The 16133-nt window shown below is 37.8% G+C and overlaps 1 protein-coding gene across 7 annotated transcripts in view; it reads right to left on the minus strand.

Moving 5' to 3' along the window:
* LOC127865164 (regulator of G-protein signaling loco-like) overlaps positions 1–16133 on the minus strand; it is a 124361-nt gene that overhangs the window by 82811 nt on the left and 25417 nt on the right. Inside the window, exon 1 of one of the 7 annotated variants that reach the window (XM_052405088.1) lies at positions 10470–10950. The exons of the other annotated variants lie outside the window; for them this stretch is intronic. Within the exon in view, the coding sequence (XP_052261048.1) occupies positions 10470–10535 (66 nt within the window). The 5' untranslated portion in view covers positions 10536–10950. Of the gene's footprint in view, positions 1–10469; positions 10951–16133 lie in introns of those variants that run through there. 7 annotated transcript variants of the gene reach the window in all.

Raw genomic sequence — 16133 nt, forward strand, 5'->3', positions numbered from 1 at the left:
ATTTTTTGGCCTTTAAACTCAGTGTGACCTTGACCTTGGAGATATTGACGTAATTCTTTCGTGCAACACACCTTCCAATGATGGTGAACAAATGTGCCATATGATTTTAAAATCTCAGAATGAACAACATATTTATGGCCCAGACAAGCTCATTTATGGCCATTTTTGACCTTTGAATTCAAAGGATGACCTTGACCTTGGAGATATCGACGTAATTCTTTCGCGCGACACACCGTCCAATGATGGTGAACAAATGTGCCAAATGATTTTAAAGTTTCACATTAATCGACGAAGTTATGGCCCGGACAAGCATTAACCTTTGAACTCAAAGTGTAACCTTGACCATGGAGATATCGACATAATTCTTTCGCGCGACACGTCTAATGATGGTGAACAAATGAAGCAAGTCATTTCATTTTGAAATCTAACAATAAATGACATAGTTATGGTCCGGACAAACTTTCGGTTAAAAACGCACTGAGTGACCCCGTGACCTAGTTTTTGATCCGGTATAACTCATAATCAACAGTGAACAAGACATCATCTAGATACAACTTCTGACCAAGTTTGGTGAAGGTCGGATGAAATTTTCGGGACAGACCGACAAAGTGACACCTATATAGCCCCCATTACCAGTAATGGGGGTTTAAAAATGGGTGTTGCGTGTAGAACTCATCTAGGTGCATCTACATGTGAAGTTTCAACGTTGTAGGTGGAAGCACTTTGATTTTAGAGCCAATGTTAAGGTTTTGTAACAGCGGACGCTGAACTGCAAAATACATGACACGAGGAGCTGGCTATGACAATACCTCAATTTTTCTCCTAAAACAGCTAAGCTAATAAAATTAATGGCCAGGCTTGCCAAGCCGTTATTTTATTCCTGTCAAGCCAGATATATTACAAAACGATTAGGCCGTAATCTGTTTTTCTGTTTATCATACCTCTACGTCACCATTTAAAAACAAGAGGGCCATGATGGCCATGAATCGCTCACCTGACTAACCTTGCTATATAAACTTAAATTCTATCAGATCCATATACAATCCCAAACCAGATTTCATAAATTAATACATTCTGACAAAATTTCATTAAGAAATGATGAAAACTGTGACCTTTTTCATCTACACATGGTTTTACTTAAATTGGCCCGGTGATCTAATTTTTGACCCCAGATGACCCATATTCGATCCAAAATCAAATAATATTAAGATAAACATTCTGACCAAATTTCATAAACATCTGATGAAAACTGTGACCTCTATTGTCATACATTATGGGGTTGTTTACCCTCGGGACTTCAGTTAGAAACCATTGCCCGAGCACAGTGCTTAACATAAAACTCTACGTTTACGAAGCAGAAAACTGCTATAATATGGTCAGCTCGATTTTACTGGGCTGTACCATTTATAATACAACAATACAATTTGAACTCACAGTGTAACCTTGACAAAATTTGCAGATATCTACATAATTTTTTCGCATGACACACCGTCCAATAATGCATGACACACCGCCCAATAATGGTTAACAAATATGCCAAATGATTTTAAAATCTCACAATGAACCACATAGTTATGGCCCCGACAGGCTCATTTATGGCAATTTTTTGGCCTTTAAACTCAGTGTGACCTTGACCTTGGAGATATTGACGTAATTCTTTCGTGCAACACACCTTCCAATGATGGTGAACAAATGTGCCATATGATTTTAAAATCTCAGAATGAACAACATATTTATGGCCCAGACAAGCTCATTTATGGCCATTTTTGACCTTTGAATTCAAAGGATGACCTTGACCTTGGAGATATCGACGTAATTCTTTCGCGCGACACACCGTCCAATGATGGTGAACAAATGTGCCAAATGATTTTAAAGTTTCACATTAATCGACGAAGTTATGGCCCGGACAAGCATTAACCTTTGAACTCAAAGTGTAACCTTGACCATGGAGATATCGACATAATTCTTTCGCGCGACACGTCTAATGATGGTGAACAAATGAAGCAAGTCATTTCATTTTGAAATCTAACAATAAATGACATAGTTATGGTCCGGACAAACTTTCGGTTAAAAACGCACTGAGTGACCCCGTGACCTAGTTTTTGATCCGGTATAACTCATAATCAACAGTGAACAAGACATCATCTAGATACAACTTCTGACCAAGTTTGGTGAAGGTCGGATGAAATTTTCGGGACAGACCGACAAAGTGACACCTATATAGCCCCCATTACCAGTAATGGGGGTTTAAAAATGGGTGTTGCGTGTAGAACTCATCTAGGTGCATCTACATGTGAAGTTTCAACGTTGTAGGTGGAAGCACTTTGATTTTAGAGCCAATGTTAAGGTTTTGTAACAGCGGACGCTGAACTGCAAAATACATGACACGAGGAGCTGGCTATGACAATACCTCAATTTTTCTCCTAAAACAGCTAAGCTAATAAAATTAATGGCCAGGCTTGCCAAGCCGTTATTTTATTCCTGTCAAGCCAGATATATTACAAAACGATTAGGCCGTAATCTGTTTTTCTGTTTATCATACCTCTACGTCACCATTTAAAAACAAGAGGGCCATGATGGCCATGAATCGCTCACCTGACTAACCTTGCTATATAAACTTAAATTCTATCAGATCCATATACAATCCCAAACCAGATTTCATAAATTAATACATTCTGACAAAATTTCATTAAGAAATGATGAAAACTGTGACCTTTTTCATCTACACATGGTTTTACTTAAATTGGCCCGGTGATCTAATTTTTGACCCCAGATGACCCATATTCGATCCAAAATCAAATAATATTAAGATAAACATTCTGACCAAATTTCATAAACATCTGATGAAAACTGTGACCTCTATTGTCATACATTATGGGGTTGTTTACCCTCGGGACTTCAGTTAGAAACCATTGCCCGAGCACACTGCTTAACATAAAACTCTACGTTTACGAAGCAGAAAACTGCTATAATATGGTCAGCTCGATTTTACTGGGCTGTACCATTTATAATACAACAATACATTGCAGTGTTGATGCGGTGCTTCAATAAAAATCTATTGGTTTAAAAATATCTATACTTAACTTATTCAACAAGATGTGTTTGTGAAACACAATGTCCCCCTATATGATGTTTGACCTTGAAGGATGACCTTGACCTTGTGAAGGATGACCTTGACCTTTCACCACTCAAAATGTGCAGCTCCATGAGATGCACATGCATGCCAAATATCAAGTTGCTATCTTCAATATTGCAAAAGTATTTATAAAATAAGCGATTTGGGCCACATATATTTGACCTCTGACCTTGAAGGATGACCTTGACCTTTCACCACTCAAAATGTGCAGCTCCATGAGATACACATGCATGCCTAATATAAAGTTGCTATCTTCAATATTGCAAAAGTATTCATAAAATGAGCGATTTTGGCCACATATATTTGACCTCTGACCTTGAAGAATGACCTTGACCTTTCACCACTCAAAATGTGCAGCTTCATGAGATACACATGCATGCCAAATATGGAGTTGCTATCTTCAATATAGCAAAAGTTATTGCCAAATGTTAAAGTTGGCGCAAACAGACAGACCAACCTACAGACCAACAGACAGGGCAAAAACAATATGTCCCCCACTACTATAGTGGGGGACATAAAAAGCGTGAAAAACGCAGTACTCAAAAAAATTAATAAGCAATGTCTTGCCTAAAGCTGTTAGAAAGGGGTGTTTTCATTGGTTGACAGTATTTAAAAGCATGGCTCTAATTGGTTATCTCTGTCACGTCCCTGCAAATGAAAGTAGGTCAATCCGTTTTGGGATGAAAATTTTACACAAAGAACGACCTTGACATGGCGTCTGCTCTTGCAAGGACGTGAAAGAGATAACCAATCATAATGTTTGCGTCTGCTCTTTTGCACTTTTAAAAATGTAAACAAAGCAGAATTTCATAAGAAATGTATGAAACAAGAAGGAATAATTACATCCATTACTACTTGAATCAGTTTGAATTTAATATGATTGGTATATGTTATTTAAACTACTATGATGAAGTTATATTAATATTATTGTTATTACTAAGCACAGTTAGTTATAGAGTATCACAGCCTGACAGCAAAGCATAGTTTGCAAGCACCGCACCGGTAAACAACCCAATAGCGTTGATATAAATAAATAATAATGGTTAATTAAGTCATTTGGTAATTATTTAATGTAATAATTAAAAAAGCCAAAAATAAATTCCGAATACAAAATGACGTCCGAAATATGATCAGTTTTAGATAATTACGAAAAAAGAAAGAACAAAAAAGGATCAATGGACGGGCAAGGAACAATACAATAGTGGTGGCTGGATGGTGTTGAAGTGGAAGTTCTTCTTTTTCTTTACGTTAGTTTTCTATTTTCTTTATTTCCACGGCGATATTGACTCTGTTTGTAAACAACCCTCTACAAGATGGCGACCAGAAGATGAATGTCTCTATTGTCTACACAAGGTTTTTCTATTATTTGACCTAGTAACCTAGACTTTGACCCCAGATGACCTAAATACAACCCAACCCAGATTTCATCAAGATTAACATTCTGACCAAATTTCATAAAGATCTGATGAAAACTGTGGTCTCTAGAAGACTGATTTCGCAGGAATTCGCGGCACCGACACAGATGATATTTTAGTGAAAATTATTATAAAAAATTTACTTATCGAGATATCGTCATGAAAAAATACCGTGTCCGCCATTTGCACTCTACCGCGGACGTGTGAAAATACCGATAATCCGCACTGTTCAATAATTAAGCAACGATTAATAACACTTATCCTTTGTGGATTTTAATGAAATAAAAACCATAAAAAAAAATAAAAATATATTCTCTTTAATCTGATATATAAATTATAATTATACACTTAGTGAAAACAATTAATTATGCTGTTAAAGGTTTTTCTATTATTTGACCTAGTGACCTAGTTTTTGATCCCAGATGACCCAAATACAATCCCAATCCAGATTTCATCAAAATAAACATTCTGACCAAATTTCATAAAGATTGGATGAAAACTGTGACCTCTATTGTCTACACAAGGTTTTTCTCTTATTTGACCTAGTGACCTAGTTTTTGACCCCAGATGACCCAAATACAATCCCAACCCAGATTTCATCAAGATAAACATTCTGACCAAATTTCATAAAGATTGGATGAAAACTGTGACCTCTACTGTCTACACAAACAAATTGTTGACGGACGCACGCACGCACACACGCACACACAACGGACGCCAGACATCACACGGTCACATAAGCTCACCATGTCACTTTGTGACAGGTGAGCTAAAAAACAAGGGCTGTTTGTAAAACATGCATGCCCCCCATATGGGCTGTCAGTTGTAGTGGGAGCCATTGTGTGAATACGTTTTTTGTCACTGTGACTTTGACCTTTGACCTAGTGACCTGAAAATCGATAGGGGTTATCTGCCAGTCATGATCAATGTACCTATGAAGTTTCATGATCCTAGGCCTAAGCATTCTTGAGTTATCATCAGGAAACCATTTTACTGTTTCAAGTCACTGTGACCTTGACCTTTGACCTAGTGACCTGAAAATCAATAGGGGTCATCTACCAGTCATGATCAATGCACCTATGAAGTTTCATGATCCTAGGCCAAAGCATTCTTGAGTTATCATCCAGAAACCATTTAACTATTTCGAATCACTGTGACCTTGACCTTTGACCTAGTGACCTGAAAATCAATAGGGGTCATCTGCCAGTCATGATCAATATACCTATGAAGTCATGATCCTAGGCCAAAATGTTCTTGAGTTATCATCCGAATACCATCTGGTGGACGGACCGACCGACAGACCGACATGTGCAAAACAATATACCACCTCTTCTTTGAAGGTAGGCATAAAAATGAAATGCCGGAACGAAAATTTTAATAATGTTAATAATGACGTCATGAGTACTTGTACAATATGTTTTCTGCTGTTTATATTGCTTTTTTGTGTGTAAAATATATAACATCTTGGTATCAAATTGTTTGTAAAGTTAAATCTGATATTATATGAACATAAATGATAAATTTATATTGATTCCGATTAATATAAACTACCTCCAAACAGTCACTGACATAACAACTTCCCATTGAACTGATATAAACAAATATATCAGGCAACGTTATATCATGAAGATATCAATGTAGCGGTATGATCAATAACAAGAGGGCCAGTTTGCTCACCTGAGATGAGTCGGTTCATTTATTGTTTACCTAATGCCAAACTTGACCTAGATATTGACCAGACAAACATCCTGGTCAAGTTTCATCATTATTGAACCAAAACTCTGGCGTATGGAGTGTTTTTGTTTTAAAGATTTAAAATGGTGACCAATATTTTGAGTTGACCCCCTTTACCAAACATCAAACTTTGCTTACAAAAACAAGATGTGTTTGTGAAACACAATGTCCCCGTATATGACGTTTGACCTTGAAGGATGACCTTGACCTAGACCCTTCACCACTCAAAATGTGCAGCTCCATGAGATACACATGCATGTCAAATATAAAATTGCTAGCTTCAATATTGCAGAAGATACATTACATGAGCAATTTTGACCCATATATTTGACCTAGAAGGATGACCTTGACCTTGACCTTTCAACACTCAAAATGTGCAACTCCATGAGATACACATGGATGCCAAATATCAAGTTCCTATCTTCAATATTGCAAAAGTATTCATAAAATAAGCGATTTGGGCAACATATATTTGACCTCTGACCTTAAAGGATGACCTTGACCTTTCACCACTCAAAATGTGCAGTTCCATAAGTTACACATGCATGCCAAATATCAAGTTGCTATCTTCAATATTGCAAAAGTATTCATAAAATGAGCGATTTTGGCCACAGGTATTTGACCTCTGACCTTGAAGGATGACCTTGACCTTGACCTTTCACCACTCAAAATGTGCAGCTCCATGAGATACACATGCATGCCAAATATCAAGTTGCTATATTCAATATAGCAAAAGTTATTGCAAAATGTTAAAGTTGGCGCAAACCAACAGACCAACCAACCAACCAACCAACCAACAGACCAACCAACAGACAGGGCAAAAACAATATGTCCCCCACTACTATAGTGGAGGACATAACAAGGGCTGTTTGTAAAACATGCATGCCCCCATATGGGCTTTCCGTTGTAGTGACAGCCATTGTGTGAATATGTTTTTTGTCACTGTGACCTTGACCTTTGACCTAGTGACCTGAAAATCAATAGGGGTCATCTGCGAGTCATGATCAATGTACCTATGAAGTTTTATGATCCTAGACATAAGCGTTCTTGAGTTATCATCCGGAAACCATTTTACTATTTCGGGTCACCGTGACCTTGACCTTTGACCTAGTGACCTGAAAATCAATAGGGGTCATCTGCGAGTCATGATCAATGTACCTATGAAGTTTCATGATCCTAGGCATAAGCGTTCTTGAGTTATCATCCGGAAACCATTTTACTATTTCGGGTCACCGTGACCTTGACCTTTGACCTAGTGACCTAAAAACCAATAGGGGTAATCTCACAGCCATTATCAATCTTCCTACGAAGTTTCATGATCCTAGGCATAAGCGTTCTTGAGTCATCATCCGCAAACCATTTTACTATTTCGGGTCACTGTGACCTTGACCTTTGACCTAGTGACCTGAAAATCTATAGGGGTCATCTGCGAGTCATGATCAATCTACCTATCAAATTTTATGATCCTAGGCATAAGCGTTCTTGAGTTATCATCCTGAAACCATTTTACTATTTCGGGTCCTTTGACGTAGTGACCTCAAAATCAATAGGGGTCATCTGCGAGTCATGATCAATGTACCTATGAAGTTTCATGATCCTAGCCCCAAGCGTTCTTGAGTTATCATCCGGAAACCACCTGGTGGACCGACTGACCGACAGACCAACATGTGCAAAGCAATATACCCCCTCTTCTTCGAAGGGGGGCATAATAAATATTATGACCAAGATTAATAAAATCTGAAACAAAATTGTGACTTCTAGAGTGTTTACAAGGATTTTGTATAATATAATGAAAATTAGGACAATCTAAGGGCAATAATTATGGCATTCATCATGTGATTTTGTTCATCATCAAACTTGACTGAGATCTTTCAGCAACTTTGATAAAGAATGCTTGAGAAATGTGAATGCTAGAGTGTTTACAAACCAAATGTGGACAGACGGACAGCAGACAAAGAGCAATCAGGTGAGCTAAAAAGTGTGTTTCACCGATCTGAGCCATTTTCCAACTTGTCCAAGAAATTAATAAAACCAATGTATTGACTAAGTTTCACGATGATAATATGGCAAAGTATGTGACTTCTATAGTGTTCGATCACAAGGTTTCTCTCTATATAGTCACTTAAGGAAAACTGCCCCACCCCCCTGGCGGCCATGTTTTTTTACCGATCGGGACCATTTGCAAACTCATCTGAGATATATATATATATAAACCAATCTTTTCATGATGATTGGGCAAAAAATGTGACATCTAGAGTGTTCAGAAGCTTTTTTTACTATATAAATGTAAGAAAACTGCCCCCCCCCCCCCGGCAGCTATGTTATTCAACTGACCGGAACCATTTTCGAACTCAACTCTTGTATCAAGGAAACAAATGTTCTGGCAAAATTTCATGAAAATTGGGCCAAAAATGTGACTTCTAGTGTGTTCACATGTTTTCACTATATACATATAGAGAAAAATGCCCCGCCCACTGGCGGCCATGTTTTTTCACAGATCTGGACCATTTTCGAACTATTCCAAGATATCAATAAAACCACTGTTTTGACCAAGTTTCATGATGATTGGGCAAAAATTGTGACTTCCAGAGTGTTTACAAGGTTTCTCTATAGCCAAATAAGGAAAACTGCCCCGCCCACTGGTGGCCATGTTTTTCAACAGACCGGAACCACTTTTGAACTCAACCAACATATCATTAAGACAAACATTTTGACAAAGTTACATGGAGATTGGGCATTAAATGTGACTTCTACTGTGTTTACAAGGTTTTTCTTTTTTTTGACCTAGTGACCTAGTTTTTGACCCAGCATGACCCAGTTTCGAACTCGATCAAGATATCATTGGGACAAATCTTCTGACCAAGTTTTATGAAGATCGGAATATAAATGTGGCCTCTAGAGTGTTAACAAACAAATGTGGATGAACGGATGACGGACGGACCGGTCACAAAAGCTCACCTGAGCAATCACGTGAGCTAAAAATGCAGTCTTAAGTCATAATCAAAATAATTCATGAATAGTTCTTTTTTGTGTCATCTTTAGTTATGTTGGAATTAAAATAATCTTCCTATTATCATTTTTCATTAGGTTACTAAAATGTTTTACAAAAAAATACATTTTACAATTTTTTTTTAACTTTAATATTTTATGTATTGCATAATTTATTTTTAGTGACAATTTATAAATTAATCGTTTTATTCTTTTGTTTCTGTTTTTTTTTTAATTACACATTATATTTATTATAATATATTTTTTAAATTAGGCAAAACTGGCAAATAAACTTTAAGAAAGTTTGATAAGGTGAATACATAAACAACAGACTTATGTATTGAATTTCATATCAAGCCAAGATATTACACGAATTAAATTATTAATTTATCAAGGATATCAATTTGTTTTGATTCAAGATATCAAACCAAGATTGATGTTCTGTCCTAACTCTTAGAAACTGAACTGAATACACGAAATTATAGGACTTGTATTAAAATGAAGAGCTAAATTACAGTGAAATTTTATAAATGACATTTTAAGTACATCAATATTGTACCATTGTGTAATGTTAATAGAGATGAATACCAATATATAAAAAGGTCTTTGGAGGTTTTAGCAAAACTGATTTATGTCAGAAGAAAATGAATACTCAAACTGAAAATTGAAGACATCTATTAAACGGTTTAATAATTTATTGCAAATCAATTTAAAAGGGACACGCTACCACAATTCATGGTGTTTGATTTCGCAGATACTGTGACAAGAGTCTTGTCAGTGTGTTTGAGAAGTTTGTATAATGATTGCAGTGTAAAGTTTCAGGGGGTAAACCATGTTTAAGGCCATAATGACATTAATACTTGAAATACGTGGCACGGGTGACATAAGCACAGACACCATGACCTCGACCAGACAGTAAAGTTGGAGCTGACAAAATATCCAATGATATAAACATCATCAAGACAATATTGCAGCAAGATTATTTCCTGTGCAATTATTTTGACTTAGAGTTAGCCATGTTCTTCATGATCCCCATAATCAACTATGATTAAGATCACTGATTTGGACAAGGTCAAAACACTGCAAACAAGAATGTCATTTTCTATGATGGTCAAACATTAAATTGCTGACTATGGTTCAGACAAGAACACAATTATAGTAGTTGTAGTAAAGAGTGATAAGAAGCAAGTAATTACCGGCGTCCTGGGTGGTTTTGGAGCAAACTTCCTCTTCAAAGGATTGTGATACATATTCCATAACATTCAGCCAACAACACAGGAACACACAGTCAAATGATTAACAATCCAAAACTACAAAAACATGTTCTCGACACATTTAGTATTTAAATTCAAGAAAATACACATAAAATCTACATCAGAAATGCATTTTGTTATGCAACATTTCTATTTTAACTTCTTAAATGCTTAATCTGTGAACATAAGTGTACATTATCACACAATCACAAATCTCTTCAACGATAAGCACTATACAAATTCCATTATTCCTGCCTGTTATAAAACCCAAGTGTCTCTATCCTCTACTGTTCTATAGCTTATTGATGTTAACAATTGAAAGGGAGAGGTAATTGGGGTTGTGATACCCTTGTCATCCAAAAGGAACCCCTAATCTTGTCCTGACATCTTCAGGTGTTATCAAATTATGTAAAAAGATCCATCAAAACACTTTAAACAGTACCAAATATTGACACATTGAAATTCCACACAACATGGTGTCCTGTACAATCCATTTCCAGTTGTACTTGAAATCTTCTACATCTTGGCTACCGAAACACTTTTGAGCGCAGACAGATAGAAAACACACAAGCCATATAGCTTTTTGCGAAATTTGATAAGTTCTTCAAATTAGGTTTAAATAAACATACGAGAAAAATGACTGCGAAAATTGGAATTCATTTGACCCTGGGTGTCATGAAATTCAAATATAAACTTTAAATGGCAGAAATTGGAATTCATTTGACCCTGGGTGTCATGAAATTCAAATATAAACTTTAAATGGCAGAATCATTCTTTATTGATTGTTTAATTAATTGCTTTCAAGATTTTAATCAGTCATACTTTATATTTGAATTACAGAGTTCAGATCATATCAGGTTTATGATATATAAGAACGAAACAATTAGGAAAATAATGTATGATTTCAGGATAGTTATAAATCCACATGCTTTGCTTTCCACCAAACCACTATCAAGCTATAATCACAGTCTTGGTCTTCACAGCTTTCAATCAGTGAAGAATATTTTATAAAATACCAAAGCGTATTATCATTATAAAAATATTTACATGCCATTCAAAAGACAGGCCCCCCATTCAACATTTACCAAACAATGAATAGTTTGTGTAATTTTATAGAACGTATATTGGTGTTTAATGGTTAACAACATTTAAGTTCTTACTGTTGATATCGATTGTTTACTTTGTACTTTGTTTTTGTATGTAATTCCACTTTGTTGTTACCTCATCTCAAAGACAATAAAAGGAAAAAACTTCATTCTTCCCTGGTAAACAAATACCATATCATATTAAATGAGGTTAACAACACATTGTAAGCGTATTAAATAATATTCAACAAGCTCTGCCAAAACCAGGCTAAAGGCATGTGCCTAAAGTATTGTCCCACATTGGACTGTGGACTACACAGGGACAACAATCTCCTCTTCTCTGGAATTTTCAGTTTTAACAAAGTCTTCCCGAATAAAATCCCAGTCTAAGCAGTGTCACAAAGGCTTATCTGAAAGACGCTTTATGCACATGCATTAGGCCTGATTTCTCTGACCGCTGCTACATATTCCTTTATGCACATGCATTAGGCCTGGTTTTCTCTGACCGCTGCTACATATTCCTTTATGCACATGCATTAGGCCTGGTTTTCCCTGGCCTATGCTACATATTCCTTTAAGCACATGCATTAGGCCTGGTTTTCCCTGATCGCTGCTACATATTCCTTTATGCACATGCATTAGGCCTGGTTTTCCCTGGCCTATGCTACATATTCCTTTAAGCACATGCATTAGGCCTGGTTTTCCCTGATCGCTGCTACATATTCCTTTATGCACATGCATTAGGCCTGGTTTTCCCTGGCCTATGCTACATATTCCTTTAAGCACATGCATTAGGCCTGGTTTTCCCTGATCGTTGCTACATATTCCTTTATTCACATGCATTAGGCCTGGTTTTCCCTGGCCGTTGCTACATATTCCTTTATGCACATGCATTAGGCCTGGTTTTCCCTGACCGCTGCTACATATTCCTTTATGCACATGCATTAGGCCTGGTTTTCTCTTATCGCTGCTACATATTCCTTTATGCACATGCATGAGGCCTGGTTTTCCCTGATCATTGCTACATATTCCTTTATGCACATGCATTAGGCCTGGTTTTCTCTGATCGCTGCTACATATTCCTTTATGCACATGCATTAGGCCTGGTTTTCCCTGATCGTTGCTACATATTCCTTTATGCACATGCATTAGGCCTGGTTTTCCCTGATCGCTGCTACATATTCCTTTATGCACATGCATTAGGCCTGGTTTTCCCTGACCGCTGCTATATATTCCTTTATGACCATGCATTAGGCCTGGTTTTCTCTGACTGCTGCTACATATTCCTTTATGCACATGCATTAGGCCTGGTTTTCTCTGATCGCTGCTACATATTCCTTTATGCACATGCATTAGGCCTGGTTTTCCCTGGCCGTTGCTACATATTCCTTTAAGCACATGCATTAGGCCTGGTTTTCCCTGATCGTTGCTACATATTCCTTTATTCACATGCATTAGGCCTGGTTTTCCCTGGTCGTTGCTACATATTCCTTTATGCACATGCATTAGGCCTGGTTTTCCCTGATCGTTGCTACATATTCCTTTATGCACATGCATTAGGCCTGGTTTTCTCTGACCGTTGCTACATATTCCTTTATGCACATGCATTAGGCCTGGTTTTCTCTGACTGCTGCTACATATTCCTTTATGCACATACATAAGGCCTGGTTTTCCCTGATCGCTGCTACATATTCCTTTATGCAAATGCATTAGGCCTGGTTTTCTCTGACCGTTGCTACATATTCCTTTATGCACATGCATTAGGCCTGGTTTTCCCTGACCGCTGCTACATATTCCTTTATGCACATGCATTAGGCCTGGTTTTCCCTGACCGCTGCTACATATTCCTTTATGCACATGCATTAGGCCTGGTTTTCTCTGATCGCTGCTACATATTCCTCTATGCACATGCATTAGGCCTGGTTTTCCCTGATCATTGCTACATATTCCTTTATGCACATGCATTAGGCCTGGTTTTCCCTGACCGCTGCTACATATTCTTTTATGCACATGCATTAGGCCTGGTTTTCCCTGACCGTTGCTACATATTCCTTTATGCACATGCATTAGGCCTGGTTTTCTCTGACTGTTGCTACATATTCCTTTATGCACATGCATTAGGCCTGGTTTTCCCTAACCGCTGCTACATATTCCTTTATGCACATGCATTAGGCCTGGTTTTCCCTGATTGTTGCTACATATTCCTTTATGCACATGCATTAGGCCTGGTTTTCCCTGACCGCTGCTACATATTTCTTTATATGCCGCGTGTTTGTGATGGTATGCTGCGTGTTTGTGATGGCATGCTGCGTGTTTATCACGGTATGCTGTGTGTTTGTGATGGTATGCTGTGTGTGTGATGGTATGCTGTGTGTTTGTGATGGAATGCAGTGTGTTTGTGATGGAATGCTGTAAGTTTGTGATGGTATGCTGTGTGTTTGTGATGGAATGCTGTGTGTTTGTCGTGGTATTCTGTGTGTTTAATTGAAATGATGCGGGTTTAAGTCATATGGTATGTTCTTATAATAGTATGCTGTGTGCTGCCATAGTATGCTGTGTGTTTGTGATGGTATACTGTGTGTTTGTGATGGTATGCTGTGTGTTTGTAATGGTATGCTGTGACAGAAAGACAGACATAACGGAACCAACGGACATACGATTAGATTAGATCTTTGACAAGAACCGAGTGTTCCGAATGAAAATAACGCCAACTTACATAATTGCGAATGAAAAGGACATCATGTTTGATAAAACCGCAGGATAGTATAACACACAGCATACCATGATAAACACACAGCATACCATGATGACAAACACACAGTGTACCATCACAAAAACACAGTATACCATGACAAACACACAGCATACGATGGCAAACACATAGCAAACTATTATAATAAACACATATCATATGATTTAAACCCACATGATTTCAATGAAACATCAGATATATCAAAAGTCAACAGGAGACAGACAAGGCGTTCCATAGTTTTTTAAAATTGCTTTTTTGTACTTGTACATTTGAAGTGTTTATCAGGCCATTCAAAGTTATCACATGTTTTCTTGATGACTTGGTTGCTCTGGACAACAGCAAATGGAAGCTTGTAGCTTCCTCTTGAGCAGACAATCCTGAAACACAGGTATTTAGTAGTTTACATTTAGATTTAACAACTTATCTGTCCTCCCATGTGGTGACATGCCTGGTAAACAGCAGCTCCAGAACAGTTTTGCTCAGACTGAGCTTCCTAGCCAATTGGTCTCGAATTCTTTCTGACAACTTTAAAATGAGATTTAAATGGTTACAAGAAACAAAAGAGTTTCCATGTTGTAAAATTAAAACTTCAACAAGAAATTTGGAACTCAATAACAATCTATAAATTAATGTTTCCAAATCATACTCTGGTGAAAGTCATTTGTTTAATAGTAAGGTCATGTCTTATTTAAATGACAAAGCCAACCAGCTATAAACCAGCCTGTACTCCCATATGCAGCCTGTGTAGCTATACACCAGCCTGTACTCCCATATGCCGCCTGTGTAGCTATACACCAGCCTGTACTCCCATATGCAGCCTGTGTAGCTGTAAACCAGCCTGTACTCCCATATGCCACCTGTGTAGCTATAAACCAGCCTGTACTCCCATATGCAGCTTGTGTAGCTATAAACCAGCCTGTACTCCCATATGCAGCCTGTGTAGCTATACACCAGCCTGTACTCCCATATGCAGCTTGTGTAGCTATAAACCAGCCTGTACTCCCATATGCAGCCTGTGTAGCTATAAACCAGCCTGTACTCCCATATGCAGCTTGTGTAGCTATAAACCAGCCTGTACTCCCATATGCAGCTTGTGTAGCTATAAACCAGCCTGTACTCCCATATGCAGCCTGTGTAGCTATACACCAGCCTGTACTCCCATATGCAGCTTGTGTAGCTATAAACAAGCCTGTACTCCCATATGCAGATTGTGTAGCTATAAACCAGCCTGTACTCCCATATGCAGCTTGTGTAGCTATAAACAAGCCTGTACTCCCATATGCAGCTTGTGTAGCTATAAACCAGCCTGTACTCCCATATGCAGCCTGTGTAGCTATAAACCAGCCTGTACTCCCATATGCAGCCTGTGTAGCTATACACCAGCCTGTACTCCCATATGCAGCTTGTGTAGCTATAAACCAGCCTGTACTCCCATATGCCGCCTGTGTAGCTATAAACCAGCCTGTACTCCCATATGCAGCCTGTGTAGCTATACACCAGCCTGTACTCCCATATGCAGCCTGTGTAGCTATACACCAGCCTGTGCATTTATTACACAAAACATTGATTGACTTTATAGCTGAAATCACAGCTTCTGAAGAGACTGTGGAATTGCGTAGGCTGGTCTCGGGCTGGCATAAGACCCATTTTAGCATGATGTGGCTGTATGAAATTAAGCAACAACAGTGCTACATGTAGATTAGCATCTCAATTTTAAGTAACATACCACAATTAAAAAGACAAAATGTATAATATTGTTATTGTATAATA

Source organism: Dreissena polymorpha, chromosome 1 (genome assembly GCF_020536995.1).
Source record: "Dreissena polymorpha isolate Duluth1 chromosome 1, UMN_Dpol_1.0, whole genome shotgun sequence".
In the NCBI taxonomy this organism is placed as follows: domain Eukaryota; kingdom Metazoa; phylum Mollusca; class Bivalvia; order Myida; family Dreissenidae; genus Dreissena; species Dreissena polymorpha.